General features: G+C 43.4%; 1 protein-coding gene and 1 long non-coding RNA gene across 5 annotated transcripts in view; one reads left to right on the top strand and one right to left on the bottom strand.

The window, feature by feature from the left end:
• Nucleotides 1-12,909, bottom strand: part of LOC147031204 (N-chimaerin-like) — a 118,031-nt gene extending 105,122 nt beyond the window's left edge. The window contains exon 1 of one of the 4 annotated variants that reach the window (XM_085876035.1): nt 12,589-12,909. Coding sequence is in view for 3 of the 4 variants with exons in the window: in XM_085876032.1 (XP_085732158.1) it covers nt 12,589-12,610 (22 nt within the window). In the remaining variant the exon portion in view is untranslated. The remainder of the gene's footprint in view (nt 1-12,588) is intronic. The other 3 variants (XM_085876032.1, XM_085876034.1, XM_085876033.1) reach the window with 3 other exon arrangements.
• LOC147031203 (uncharacterized) overlaps nt 6,773-16,169 on the top strand; it is a 22,800-nt gene continuing 13,403 nt past the window's right edge. Inside the window, exon 1 of the long non-coding RNA XR_015056737.1 lies at nt 6,773-7,047. This is a non-coding gene — a long non-coding RNA (uncharacterized LOC147031203). The remainder of the gene's footprint in view (nt 7,048-16,169) is intronic.

Below are 16,169 nucleotides of genomic sequence, written 5' to 3'. Positions count from 1 at the left end.
GCAGTGTGTTGGTTTACAACAATACTTTTATTGTTGTATTTTATTTATATACAAAAAAACAAAAAAAATACTTTTACAAACTTACAATATAACAAGAGCCTAACGTTGGCTTAGCAGTTAAGGTGGCTGGCTTTGGGATCTTAGGGTCGTGAGTTCAAGCTCCATCTGCCGCTGAATTAACAACAGGTGGGGTTAACTCTCATCCGACGTCGGCGAAATGAGTAACAGTGAACTAGGTCTAGGGGAACTGAATCAGCAGCATAGCCACATCCCTAACCAATGATGCAACCAGCAGCCACAGGCTGCACACAAAAAATGTGTGTGTGTGTGTGTATGTGTGTATGTGTGTATGTGTGTATGTGTGTATGTGTGTATGTGTGTATGTGTGTATGTGTGTATGTGTGTATGTGTGTATGTGTGTATGTGTGTATGTGTGTATGTGTGTATGTGTGTATGTGTGTATGTGTGTATGTGTGTATGTGTGTATGTGTGTGTGTGTCTGTGTGTGTGTGTGTGTGTGTGTGTGTGTGTGTGTCTGTGTGTGTGTGTGTGTGTGTGTGTGTGTGTGTCTGTGTGTGTGTCTGTGTGTGTGTCTGTGTGTGTGTGTGTGTGTGTGTGTGTGTGTGTGTGTGTGTGTGTGTGTGTAGATCAAATTAACACATACAAAATAGCACAGGTATTGTTCTCTCGCACGAGCAAACACACAACGAGGATGAGAGTTAACCCCACCTGTTGTTAATTCAGCGGCAGATGGAGCTTGAACTCACGACCCTAAGATCCCAAAGCCAGCCACCTTAACTGCTAAGCCAACGTTAGGCTCTTGTTATATTGTAAGTTTGTAAGCGGAGCAACCGCCCCCAATGACGACAAAAGCTAGACATGGTGGTAACGAGAATAACAACAGAAGATGACAGTCAGGCGGTTGTCCTGGGAAATTCGATCCATCCTATGGCAATCAACTTCAACGACTGATGCCCTACATTGTAGCGGACACTCGCACCCTCAGGGCAGTAGTACCCTCCTCAGCTCACCATTGGTTGGTAACTGTTGTGGGCCGGGGTTCAGCGGCGATAAACAACCACCAGGGGGAGCAGTAGAGTCGTCTCCCACCGAACACCCGAAATTTAGGTCGTGACTCTCGGAAAACTCCGAAAGGTCACGGGTCCCTTAGCGGACCGTGGCCGCCAATATTTTGACATCGTGGGGTATTTGATTGCCTGATTTCAATATACCTAAGTACCCACGTTGTCCAACTACCGGGGAAAACCACACCCTCGACGGACTTTGTCCGAACCGAGTCGCTATCACCGACTCGGATCCGGCGTAACCGAGCGGAAGCTACCAAAGCTGCGCCGGACCAAATGAACAATTTACGGCACGAACAGCCTTACTAATGCTCAATACGCACCATGCTAGGCCAATGGGAGAAAGCACAGAAAACGAGCTGGTACATTTAACAAAGTTTTATTTATAACACTAATCGGAGAGGGGGAGCACAAAAAGAGCAGTTATCACAAATAAAATAAATGCAAACCATGTACAATGAACAACACTTAACAATTTCTACTTATACAGACGGGGCCCACGGACACACACACACACACACACACACACACACACACACACACACACACACACACCCACACACACACCCACACACACACACACACACACACACACACACACACACGAAACTGGACCCCGTGTGTCTTTATTCGGTATAGCCGGGCCAGGGTACCTTCCCGCCTCGTGCGGTCATACCGACTCTGAACCACCAGAGTGGGACTCGAACCCACGACCCGAAGTCCACGGCCCACATCCCTGGCAGCTCGGCTGCCACTACCATGAGAATCCACCGCAAAGGGGCAGCAGATGACGACCGAGACCAAGCCACCACGACCGCAGATGAAGCCAATCGACTCCAAGACCACAGACGCTCAGCAGTCGGCACGATCACTGCTCTTCGGTCACCACCACCACCACCACCACGGTGAGCCACCGCAAAGGACCGCAGACCGCTTGAACCACAACTATAGACCAAGCCAATCGCTACAATCACTCCTTTACTCTCTTGCGGTGGGAGCGGTTTCTTTCCTCGCCACTCGCCTCCTGATTGGACAGTCCCATCGCGCGATCCGCTGGCCGTCCCTCATTGGACAGGCCCACGGTCGGCGAGGCAACTCCCACCTTTCTGGGGCAGAGTCGGATCTGAGGCGATGGAGGCTCCGCCCACGCCTTCACCCAAAAACACGTGGGCAATGGCGACCGGATTGAGTGAGGGTGGTGTCGTTGTTGTTGTTGTTGTATAAAAACCCAACGAAAAATAACTCGTAGCGCACACATGAAATTCCCATTAGACATAAGGAAGGGATTCGAACTATAAACACATACTTATCAAAATAACTAAGCTACGGGGACTGCTGTCTGTTTGTGTGTAAATGGTTTCCAAATCCGTAACAGTAACATGCTGCAGTCCTTATTTTGTTCCACTTTACCACCAATTGTGAGGCTATTTAAACCAACTGCAACAGCATGGTAGTGTCCCCATCATTTTTTCCGGAGGTTTAAATTTTAAGGCCGAAGGAGTTGCTAACCCCGCTTAAACCTGGCCATTACAACCTTTTACCTCTGTGACAAATTTCGTCCAAATCCATCCAGAGGTGTAGGAGTGTATATGTAACACACAGATCGACATTGATAGTGTAGATTAACACACACACACACACACACACACACACACACACACACACACACACACACACACACACACACACACACACACACACACACACAATGTTAGGACACTCAGTGGAGCACGTATCTCTGCCAGGCTGATTAGTTTACATTTTGTATCCCACCGATAGGTCGGATCAAGATTCGGACCGTAATTTTTTTTTTTTGTATACCTTGTCGAGGCTCGTGTGAGAGCGAACACACAACGCACATCAAGGGGGCATGAGACAAGAGGGGCGGGAGTGGGAAGGACAAAACAGTGGGGAACAGAGACATTTGGAGATCTGTGGAAGGGAGAGGGAATGGGCGGGGAACATGGGGAATAAAAGATGGACATTCCAGGGACTTTCAGGAAGGAAAGCAGGGAATTTGAAGGAGGTGGGCTTGGGTGGATTATCGGGGGTAGAAAAGATCGAGGATTTGGATGGGGGACGATAAGAGGTGGTGGTGAACAGCTGTTTTGAAAGCCTGGAGGGAAGTATGGGAAAGAATAGAGAGGGAATTTATTCCAAAGGCGGGAAAAAAGAGGAATGAAAAAGTGAAGGTGAGCAGCGATTCGTGATTTTGGTAGTTTTACCAGAAGGGGGTTGTTGGCGGACCTCGAGCGCCCTGAGGAAATGTGGTGGGGACAAATCGCAGAGAGAGCAAGGGGGGCAAGGCTGGAGAGGAGACGGTAGAAGACAGAAAGACCACCGACCAACCTGCGGTGATTGAGTGAGAGGCCCAAAGACTCAGCTTCATTGCGGGAGATGCCGATGATCTTAAATGCCCTGGTTTCGATAGCGTGAAGCCAAGAAAGGTGGGAGGCAGGAGCACCAGCCCAGAGGGGAGAGCAGTACTCCATCAGGCTACGGACAAAAGCTTTGTAAGTGGTCAGGAGCTCAAGAGGGCCGAGGAAGGACTTTGCACGACGGAGGATTCCCAGTCGGCGACTGGCTTTTGAGGCGAGGTTGGAAATGTGACTTTCCCAGGAAAGGTCATGGCAGATAGTGAGACCCAGAAGCTTGAAAGAAAAGACTTCTTCCAGAGGATTGTTGAGAAAGTGGATGGGGGGTTTTCTAAACAGTCCTTTCGAAGAGACATAGTGAGAGTGTGAGATTTGTCTCGATTGAAAGACATGTTCCACGTGTTGGAGCAGTTTGTGATTTTATACAGATCTGCAGTGAGCAAAGAAGCTGCTGCTTGCCGGTCTGAGGGATGACATGGTATGGCAGAGGGTGGAGTCATCAACAAAGAGATAAAGAGTATTTTCCAGAGAGTGAGAGAGATCATTGATGAAAACCAGAAAAAGAACAGGGCCCAGAACGCTGCCTTGAGGAACTCCAGCCTGGACAAGAAGAGGGGATGAAAGAACTCCATTTAGGGCCACACGGTAACTGCGACAGGAGAGGAAGTCTGCGAGCCATGAGTGGAGATTGCCTGGGATACCATAGGAACAGAGTTTGGTGAGCAGAGCAGGGTGCCAGACCATGTCAAAAGCACGTGATATGGCTCTGATTTCATGTGCGGCATAGTGTCCCTCCATCCATTGTTGGGAGAACAGAAGCAGCATAGCCAGGGTAGAATGACCTGGTGAAACCAAACTGATGATCGGAAAATCAAGAAAAAAATAAATCAAGCCTTTGGAGAAGAAAAAGGATTTAATGTCTGAAGCGATGATGGATTTCATAACCTTGCTGATGATTGGGAGAAGGCTGATTGGTCTGTAGTTGCAGGGATCTGTTTTTGCACCTTTTTTGTGGAGCAGCAATGTTTGCTGATTTCGAAGCAGATGGCAGATGGCCTTGAGCAAATGAGAGGGTGAGTAGAACAGAGAGAGGGTGAGCAAGAGCAGAAGAGCAGGTTTTTTTAGGACACGTGGGCTGATGCCGTCTGGACCGGTTGCAGACTCTTGAGTTGAGGTTTGAAAGCAAGCTCTCCACCTTGTCAGGAGAAAAGGACACAGAGTCCAGGGACAGTTGGGTGCAACTGGGTAAGGAGGGTACAGAAAGCGATGGGTTTCGGACACAAGATTTTGATGCAAACACCGAGTTTAGGCATTCAGCCTTTTCACGTGCGGTATCAGCAGTGCGCCATTTGAGGTAACATACACCAGATGCAGATTTGATTAGACGCCACCAGGATTTTGAGGAGGGAGAGAGGTTTGAGAGTTCAGACTTGAGATTAGAAAGATGTTGTTTTCTGGCTCTCCTGAGGGTAGATAAACACTTGTTCTGAGATTTATGGAAGGAACTGAGATTACCCTCAGTTGGGTTTGCTTTCCATGAGGCAAAGGCAAGTTGTTTCAGGACAACTGCCCCGCTACAATCTTCAATGAACCAAGGGCCGAGGAAGGGTCGGACAACTGAAGACGAGAGGGGATAAATCTGTGCATGAGGAAGAGCAAGTTTCTTTGAAAGAATTCCCAGGATGAGTTGATGTTGGAGAAAGTAGCGATACGAGACCAGTCTATATGTTTGAACGCTGCTTGGAGACCCTGCCAGTCGGCTTGAGTGAAATGCCACACTTGACGGCGGTGAGGTGGTTCTCTGATAATAGCCAGAGAGATATCCACTTTGACAAGGACGTGGTCAGAAGAACAGCAGATATTTTCAGGGAAATTTGTCAAAATCAGATCCAGAAGAGATAGAGTACCATTGGTTGAGATCCGGGTCGGGAAATTGACCGATTGAGTCAGTCCTAATGTCAATCGGATGAAAATTTCAAGTCAATCGGATAAAAATTGAGGATTTTAGAAATCCCAAGTTGTTGACGTTTGGCCTGTGATAACCATTTCATCTTTTGACCTCAAAAATAAATAGTATTCCGTCGGACCACCTACTGCACCATTTGGTGAAGTTTTGTGAAGATTGGTTTAAAATTGTGTCCTGTAGGCGATTCAAGGTGAGCGGACAGACAAACAAACGGAAGCGATCAACATACTTGTCAAAAAAAAAATTCCAAGTAAGAAACAGACAGGATTGAAATCAAACAACTTCCATCTACCTTCGTTGACAGAGGTAACTATAAGGGCAATCAGTGGAGCACATACCTCCGCCAAGATGATTAGTTTACGATTTGTATCCCACTGATGGGCCGGATCTGGATTCGGACCTGAACTATAATATAATCGGCTGGTTCTTGTCACCAAACCATACCATCCACCAAGTTTCGTCTGAATCCATCCAGAACTTTTTGAGATATTCTGGTACATATCGTTTCTGACCCTATCACTCATTGGTGAAGAATCACTTTAGAAATTATCAGATCCAGATCCGGATTCAGATCTTCACCAAAATAGATTTAACCCTTCCTTGTCACACATCCAATATGTCCACCAAGTTTCATCCGAATCCGTCTACAAGTTTTTGATATATCCTGTACACAGACAAACAGACAAACAGACAAACAGACAAACAGAAAGGGGTGAAAACATAACCTCCTTCACCTTCGGTGGCAGAAGTAACAATGTGTGTCGTTGGATTCTATCTCTATATGCAGGTTTCAGAAGGTTGAAAGGAGCCCTCCCAGGTCTCAGTAGTGGGTCTGTGTCTATGTGTGTGTTTGTCTGTCTGTGTCTACTTTTTCACGTGATCATTTCTTATGACCGTCCTGACCTTGTTTACATTATTTTTGGAGAAACATCCTGATATTATTTTTTATTATTAAAAATTTTTTTATGACTTTTTAAATTAAGAAATCAAAGACTTGAACAAATTCTGAACAGATTTTGATTTCTGTAATTAAAATAGATCCCTCTGAAGGAATAATTGTAAATGATAATCCCAAAGAAAATACTTGATTTAAACAAGTTTTGAAAAATCCCTCAAAATTGACTAATGGTGACCAAAATTGGTCACTACAAGTGAAAGTTAATTTATGGCCAAACTGAAATCCAATTATGAAAATGAACACGGATTCTTAAAATATACATTTTCAAACATTTCAAGCAATTTCGTTTTTTCTTCATCATGTCCACTTTTTCATGGAATCACCCGAAAGATCGGCTTACCCTCCTGATGGGGCGCAGTGTGAGCACTCCTCATTTTCATAAATGCCAAGGTGAGCCAATGAAAAAAGCCAAGAATTCACAAGATTTTGGAAAAGTGATGATAATAGAAAACCAAGACGACAAGGTGAACAACGAATAGCCAAGATGTTGTGAAAAAAAGCCAATGAGTGCTCACACTGATGGGGTAGGGAATGCAAAAGATCGCCTTACTCTCCTTATGGGGTGGGGAATGCTAAAGATTGCCGAACATTCCTACATACCACAGTGTGTCATTTCAAGAGACCAATATCTGTCTTACATGTGGTGACTTGGAAAATTTGCAGGTAAGCTTGAAATAAAGGCAATTTTTGAGATGTACAATTTGACAATGTTTACTTCAAAAACGACAGCATTTCGCGACACAACCTATTGTCATAACAGGAAGAGTCAATGAAAGGTCGGTGTCAATGCTGTACAGTATTATCCTGGCCTTGGGCCATTGCGATGCTCTCATTCCAACATGCAATGTTTTCATGGGTGAGTCTGAGCGGCAATCAGTGGGGAAGAGGATCCATGGAAATAGATGAACATGTTGAAGAAAATGAAAGTCATTCAAATAATAAAATAATGAAGGAAAACATGTCGGAATAGACGGCAGAAGAAAATACAGAAGGGTTTTCCTTCACGTATGTAATTCACACCAGAGTGAAGTCGATGACGTGTTTTCGCAAATCCCAAAGCTTCCCATCTAAAGCAAAGTTGAAAGATTGCAAACGGTTCCACCAGGAAAGATAATATATTACATTTTGAGTTTAAAATTTTTTTTTCCTGTTTTAACCCTGTTACTTACTACGAGTCCCCACACCCTGGGGCATGAATGGGGGTCAAATACAATATATATAGAATTTTTTTTCCTCTTTACATATTTAATACATTCCCCATTGTTTATTGCATTTGGAAAATAACATAAAAAATAAGTTTAAAAATAATAACAATAAAATAAAATAAATTTTAAAAGTACCTGTAATTGCATTTTTTGGTATTTTATCTTTTGACCACGCCCTGGGGGCGGGGCCAAAATGTTAATGCTCTTTCACCTTCTTATCAAGTTGTGATCACAACCACCAAGTTTAGTGAATTTCTGCACAACCGTTTAGGAGGAGACAGCGTGAGGACGGATGGACAGAAGGAGCCGATTACAATATCTCTCACTTTTTAAAAAAATCATCGGGATAATAAAGGGATGAGCAATTTGCCCGATTTTTGTTGTTAACAAGATTGAGTGTTGAGGTAACCTATGGGTGACTGTGTGTGCGCGTGTGTAACGTACACTCTATTTGTTTGAAAAATTGCTCCCCAAACCGCAAATCCTCCCCAGGCTAACTCTCAAATCTTGCACTGGATTCTTCATTGCAGATAATCATAACCTTGTGTGTATTGTAATCTCAGAGGTTATCCATAACCTTGCATGTATTGTCATCCTCCCTGTTGTGTTGAGTTTTGTGCACCCATTATTTTGACAGGGTGTTTCCCTGGTAATACCATAATCATCACCAACAACATCATCACAATATCATCATCATGAATAACACCTCAATAATCACCAACAGCATCAGCACATTAACATCATCATGAACAACACCATAATAATCACCACAATAACATAATGACACCTCAATAATCACCAACATCACCACAATAACATCATAAATAACACCTCAATAATCACCATCACCACAATAACATCATGAATAACACCATAATAATCACCAATACAATCACCACAATAACATCATAAATAACACCTCAATAATCAACAACACCATCACAACAATAACATCATGAATAACACCATAATAATCACCAACACAATCACCACAATAACATAATAACACCTCAATAATCACCAACATCACCACAATAACATCATGAACTTGAGGGGGAGCACTCGGTAGAGTGCAAAACCTCTGCCGCCAATACTGCTGGGTCACTTAAGTGAACCTGATATCCTATTCATTGTAGGTCAAAACGGATCAGACTCTACTGAACCACGATTGAATAAACTAAACTGGATCGACGTGCATGAAGAAATGCCAAAAAAAAATAAAATCGAATATTTTTTGAAAAAAAAGTTGCAAAATTTTCTGTTATTTTTTTTCTCTAACAAATTTATTTATTTTTGGTTGGAAATCACTGATAACATGTAGAAATGCAAAAACAAAAATTCAAATATTTTTTTCAAAATGGCCGCCATAGCCGCCATATTGTACTTTGGTCCAAGACCAAAATCTAATGGCATGATCCTTGGACCATACCTAATCCCCCCACCAAGTTTCGTCGAAATCCGTCCAGGAGTTTTTCCGTGATACTGTTCACAAACAAACAAACAAACAGGGGTGAAAAGAGTAACCTCCGTCCATCTTCGATGGCGGAGGTTAATAACACCTCAATAATCACCAACACCATAATAACATCATAAATAACACCATAATAATCACCAATACAATCACCACAATAACATCATAAATAACACCTCAATAATCAACAACACCATCACCACTATAACATCATCATGAATAACACCATAATAATACCCAAACACAATCACCACAATAACATCATTAATAACACCATAATCACCAACACCATCACCACAATAACATCATGAACTTGAGGGGAGCACTCGGTAGAGTGCAAAACCTCTGCCGCCAATACTGCTGGGTCACTTAAGTGAACCTGATATCCTATTCATTGTAGGTCAAAACGGATCAGACTCTACTGAACCACGATTGAATAAACTAAACTGGATCGACGTGCATGAAGAAATGCCAAAAAAAAATAAAATCGAATATTTTTTGAAAAAAAAGTTGCAAAATTTTCTGTTATTTTTTTTCTCTAACAAATTTATTTATTTTTGGTTGGAAATCACTGATAACATGTAGAAATGCAAAAACAAAAATTCAAATATTTTTTTCAAAATGGCCGCCATAGCCGCCATATTGTACTTTGGTCCAAGTCCAAAATCTAATGGCATGATCCTTGGACCATACCTAATCCCCCCACCAAGTTTCGTCGAAATCCGTCCAGGAGTTTTTCCGTGATACTGTTCACAAACAAACAAACAAACAAACAGGGGTGAAAAGAGTAACCTCCGTCCATCTTCGATGGCGGAGGTTAATAACACCTCAATAATCACCAACACCATGATAACATCATAAATAACACCATAATCACCAACACCAGCAGAACAATAACATCATGAATAACACCTCAATAATCAACAACACCATCACCACTATAACATCATCATGAATAACACCATAATAATACCCAAACACAATCACCACAATAACATCATGAATAACACCTCAATAATCACCAACACCATCACCACAATAACATCATAAATAACACCTCAATAATCATCAACACCATCACCACAATAACATCATCATGAATAACACCATAATAAGCCCCAACATAATCACCACAATAACATCATAAATAACACCACAATAATCGCCAACACCATCGCCACAATAACATCATGAATAACACCATAATAATCACCACCATCACCAAATCATGAATAACACCATAATAATCACCAACACAATCACCACAATAACATCATAAATAACACCTCAATAATCACCAACACCATCACCACAATAACATCATGAATAACACCATAATAATCACCAATACAATCACCACAATAACAACAAAAATAACACCTCAATAATCACCATCACCACAATAACATCATGAATAACACCATAATAATCCCCAACACAATCACCACAATAAGATCATAAATAACATCACAAAAATCAACACCATCACCACAATAACATCATGAATAGCACAATAATCACCAACACCATCACCACAATAACACCATAATAATCACCACCATCACCACAATAACATTATGAATAACACCATAATAATCACCAATACAATCACCACAATAACAACATAAATAACACCTCAATAATCATCAACACCATCACCACAATAACATCATCATGAATAACACCATAATAATCCCCAACACAATCACCACAATAAGATCATAAATAACATCACAAAAATCACCAACACCATCACCACAATAACATCAAGAATAACACAATAATCACCACCATCACCACAATAATATCATGAATAACAGCATAATAATCACCAACACAATTACCACAATAACATCATAAATAACACCAAAAAAATTCACCCACCACCATCACCACAATATCATGAATAACACCATAATCACCAACACAATTACCACAATAACATCATAATAATCACCATCACAATCACCACAATAACATCATGAATAACACCATAATAATCATCACAATCACAATAACATCATGAATAACAGCATAATCACCACAATAACATCATGAAGAACACCGTAATAATCACCATCACCATAATAACATCATGAATAACACCATAATAATCACCACCACAATCATCACAATAACATCAAGAATAACACCATAATAATCACCACCACAATAACATCATGAACAACACCATAATAATCACCACCACAATAACATCATGAATAACACCATAATAATCACCAACACAATCACAACAATGACATCATGAATAACACCAAAATAATCACCACCATCACCACAATAACATCATCAATAACATCATAATAATCCCCACCACCATCAACACAATAACATGAATAACACCACAATAATCACCAACACCATCACCACAATAATCCCCACCACCATCACCACAATAACATCATGAATAACACCATAATCACCAACACCATCACCACAATAACATCATAAATAACACCATAAATCCCCAACACCATCACCACAATAACACCAAAATAATCACCATCACCACAATAACATCATTAATAACACCATAATCACCATCACCACAATAACATCATGAATAACACCAAAATAATCACCACCATCACCACAATAACATCATAATAATCCCCAACGCCATCACCACAATAACACCTAAATAATCACCACCATCATCACCACAATAACATCATGAATAACACCATAATAATCCCCAACACCATCACCACAATAACATAATGAATAACACCATAATAATCACCATCACCACAATAACATCATCATGAATAACACCATAATAATCACCATCACCACAATAACATCATCATGAATAACACCATAATAATCACCATCACCACAATAACATCATCAATAACACCATTATAATATCCTCCAACTACATCACCACAATCACCAACAACATCACCACGACCGTCAACAGAATTTATCATCGCCATGACTTCCACTACCATCACCACAATCATTGATCAGCAACACTATCATCCATCATCATAACCACCACCACCACCACCACTGCCAACACCTTAATCAACACTATCATCCATCATCATAACCACCACCACCACCACCACTGCCAACACCTTAATCAACACTATCATCCATCATCATAACCACCACCACCACCACCACCACTGCCAACACCTTAATCAACACTATCATCCATCATCATAACCACCACCACCACCACTGTCAACACCTTAATCTACACTATCATAACCACCACCACCACCGCCACCACCACCACTGCCAACACCTTTATCAACACTATCATCATCACAAACTGTAATATTACGAAAATAAACGTCAACGTTGAGAACAAAATAACCAGAACCGCCACTGTCAATACAATGCACCACAACCACCACAACTCGTGTCAACACCACAACCACCACAACTCGTGTCAACACCACAACCACAACTCGTGTCAACTCCACAACCACCACAACTCGTGTCAACACCACAACCGCAACAAACATAATCACGAGATGAACCTGCATCACTCACCCGGAGTCCTCCTGCCAGCCATGACTCCGGCTCGGCGGACTCGTCAGGACATCATGAGCGGATCGTGCTCTCTCTCCCTCTCTCCCTCTCTCTCCCCGTCCCTTCCCGCCAAACGGATCCCGAACACACAGCGAGTCCCTCGGCCTTTCCCCTCAGATTCAAACAACCTCCTCCTCCTCCTCCTCCTACTCTTCTTCCCTCGATGCTCGTCTCCCCTGGGAACGTTCGATCCTGAACCTTCTCTTACTCCTTCCTTTGCTCTCATTCGTTCTCTTTGCTCGTTCCTCCATTCATCCCTCTCTCTCCGCGCCGTTTCCGGTATCATCGAGGATCCCATGTTGTTTCATTCTTAATTTGTACATTCCTCATGTCTCAAACATTCACCCCGAACCTTTCATCCTTCACACCTTACTCTTTCGTCCTTCACCTTTACATCCCTCGATCACGAACTTGTCTCCCTTCATTTTTCAATCTTTCATCCCTCACGCCATCTCCCTTTCAGGTATATTGTCCGTTTACCCATTTAAACTTGATCCATCATTCATCTGTGTGGGTTTGTGATCTATTTATGGAGATGTCTTTTTGTCCATGTCTAAACACATTTCTCCATCCACAGAAAAATAACCCATCGATCCCTTCGACGATACTGGCACTGTGTATACTAATATAACAAGGTGGACAATCAGTGGCTTGATCACCAATCAATTTCTCACACTTCTCCCTCCCTGGAGAGAAAAAGGAAGAAAAGGTGAGAGGAGGGAAAAGGAAGGAAAATAGAAGAGGAGAGAAAAAAAGAAAAGTGATTGAAAAGTTGGAAAAGACAGCAGGTCGAAGTGATTGAGAAGTTGGAAAAGACGGGAGGTCGAAGTGACTGAGAAGTTGGAAGAGACGGGAGGTCGAAGTGATTGAGAAGTTGGAAGAGACGGGAGGTCGAAATGATTGAGAAGTTGGAAGAGACGGGAGGTCGAAGTGATTGAGAAGTTGGAAGAGACGGAAGGTCGAAGTGATTGAGAAGTTGGAAGAGACGGGAGGTCGAAGTGATTGAGAAGTTGGAAGAGACGGGAGGTCGAAGTGATTGAGAAGTTGGAAAAGACGGGAGGTCGAAGTGATTGAAAAGTTGGAAAAGACGGGAGGTCGAAGTGATTGAGAAGTTGGAAGAGACGAGAGGTCGAAGTGATTGAGAAGTTGGAAGAGACGGGAGGTCGAAGTGATTGAGAAGTTGGAAGAGACGGGAGGTAGAAGTGATTGAGAAGTTGGAAGAGAAGGGAGGTCGAAGTGATTGAGAAGTTGGAAGAGACGGGAGGTCGAAGTGATTGAGAAGTTGGAAGAGACGGGAGGTCGAAGTGATTGAGAAGTTGGAAAAGACGGGAGGTCTAAGTGATTCAGAAGTTGGAAGAGATGGAAGGTCGAAGTGATTGAGAAGTTGGAAAAGATGGGAGGTCGAAGTGATTGAGAAGTTGGAAGAGACGGGAGGTCGAAGTGATTGAGAAGTTGGAAGAGACGGGAGGTCGAAGTCATTGAGAAGTTGGAAGAGACGGGAGGTCGAAGTGATTGAGAAGTTGGAAGAGACGGGAGGTCGAAGTGATTGAGAAGTTGGAAGAGACGGGAGGTCGAAGTGATTGAGAAGTTGGAAGAGACGGAAGGTCGAAGTGATTGAGAAGTTGGAAGAGACGGGAGGTCGAAGTGATTGAGAAGTTGGAAGTGGCGGGAGGTCGAAGTGATTGAGAAGTTGGAAGAGACGGAAGGTCGAAGTGATTGAGAATTTGGAAGAGACGGAAGGTCGAAGTGATTGAGAAGTTGGAAGAGATGGGAGGTCGAAGTGATTGAGAAGTTGGAAGAGACGGGAGGTCGGAGTGATTGAGAAGTTGGAAGAGACGGAAGGTCGAAGTGATTGAGAAGTTGGAAGAGACGGGAGGTAGAAGTGATTGAGAAGTTGGAAGAGAAGGGAGGTCGAAGTGATTGAGAAGTTGGAAGAGACGGGAGGTCGAAGTGATTGAGAAGATGGAAGAGACGGGAGGTCGAAGTGATTGAGAAGTTGGAAGAGACGGGAGGTCGAAGTGATTGAGAAGTTGGAAGAGACGGGAGGTCGAAGTGATTGAGAAGTTGGAAGAGACGGGAGGTCGAAGTGATTGAGAAGTTGGAAGAGACGGAAGGTCGAAGTGATTGAGAAGTTGGAAAAGACGGGAGGTCGAAGTGATTGAGAAGCTGGAAGTGGCGGGAGGTCGACATGATTGAGAAGTTGGAAGAGGCGGGAGGTCGAAGTGATTGAGAAGTTGGAAGAGACGGGAGATCGAAATGATTGAGAAGTTGGAAGGGATGGGAAGTGGAAGTGATTGAGAAGTTGGAAGAGACGGGAGGTCGAAATGATTGAGAAGTTGGAAGGGATGGGAAGTGGAAGTGATTGAGAAGTGATGCACCAGAGTAGCGCACCGCTGCGTCCACTTTCCGCCGGTAATCCCGGGGCCTCCGTATGTCCATCCCCCAGGCAGATGCCTGGCCCATCCCCATCTCCTTGAGATTCAGATCAATCTTCTGCAACCACAAGGCACGTTGTCGGCCCATTGGCCTCCTCCACTGACCAGGCTCCCTTGCTAAGAGAAGCAGGATCAGCGACAGGAAAACGAGCCACATGTCCATACAGCCGCAGCTGACACTCATAGACTATGCAGGTAACAAATCTTGTTTGTCTCTCTCTCTCAGCAACCGCTCGATGGACAAAAAGTCCAACCAGCAAGAGCCAAGGATTCTCCGAACAGACCTGGTCCCAAAGGAATTAAGTGTCCATCTCAGATCCCTGGTCAGAGTCCAAGTTTCACATCGGTAGAGCAAGGCTGGAAGCACGAAGGATCTGAACACTCGGACTTTCATCCTCCCACACAGATACCGGCAGCACCACACCTCATGATCCAGTGAATCCATGACTCCACAAGCCCAATACAGATGTCTGTTGACCTCTGGCTCACAGCTAGCAGACACATGAATATCACTGCCAAAGTAAGTGAATCTCTCCACAACCTCAACATCCTCACCACAAACAGGCACAGACAGGACAGCAGCATCCAAGATGTCATTGAAAGCCTGGATCTTAGTTTTGACCCAGGAAACCGATAATCCCAGTGGCTCTGACTCCTCATTCAACACCTCGAGGGCCCCCAACAGTATATCAAGAGTCTCCGCAAAGATGACTGCATTATCTGCGAAATCAACGTCAGAGATCTTGACATTCCCAAACGATGCACCGCAGCTTCATCTCTCCGACATCCTCCCTAAAATCCAGTCTGTACAAATGCTGAAAAGTGTGGGGGCCAGTACACACCCATGATAAACTCCAGTAACAACTGGAAATAAGTCAGAGATGGTACCACCACATTTCACAGCACTCTCAGTGCCAGAGTAAAGTTCAGACATCAGATCGATCAGTTTTGGTGGCACCCCACGAAGACCGAGAATCCTCCAGAGAGCATCCCGATTCACTGAATCGAACGCTTTACAGAGATCAGCATAAGCTGCAAGCAGCCCCTGCCGAAACTCTTGTCTGCGTTCAGTGAGGACCCGAAGAGCAAGGATACGGTCAATCGTTG

This window comes from Eptatretus burgeri, chromosome 3, assembly GCF_056783735.1.
Source record: "Eptatretus burgeri isolate ZD-2024b chromosome 3, Ebu_testis_v1, whole genome shotgun sequence".
In the NCBI taxonomy this organism is placed as follows: Eukaryota; Metazoa; Chordata; class Myxini; order Myxiniformes; family Myxinidae; genus Eptatretus; species Eptatretus burgeri.
The sequence above is the reverse complement of the archived record's forward strand: the minus strand, read 5'-3'. Positions and strand labels throughout refer to the sequence as shown.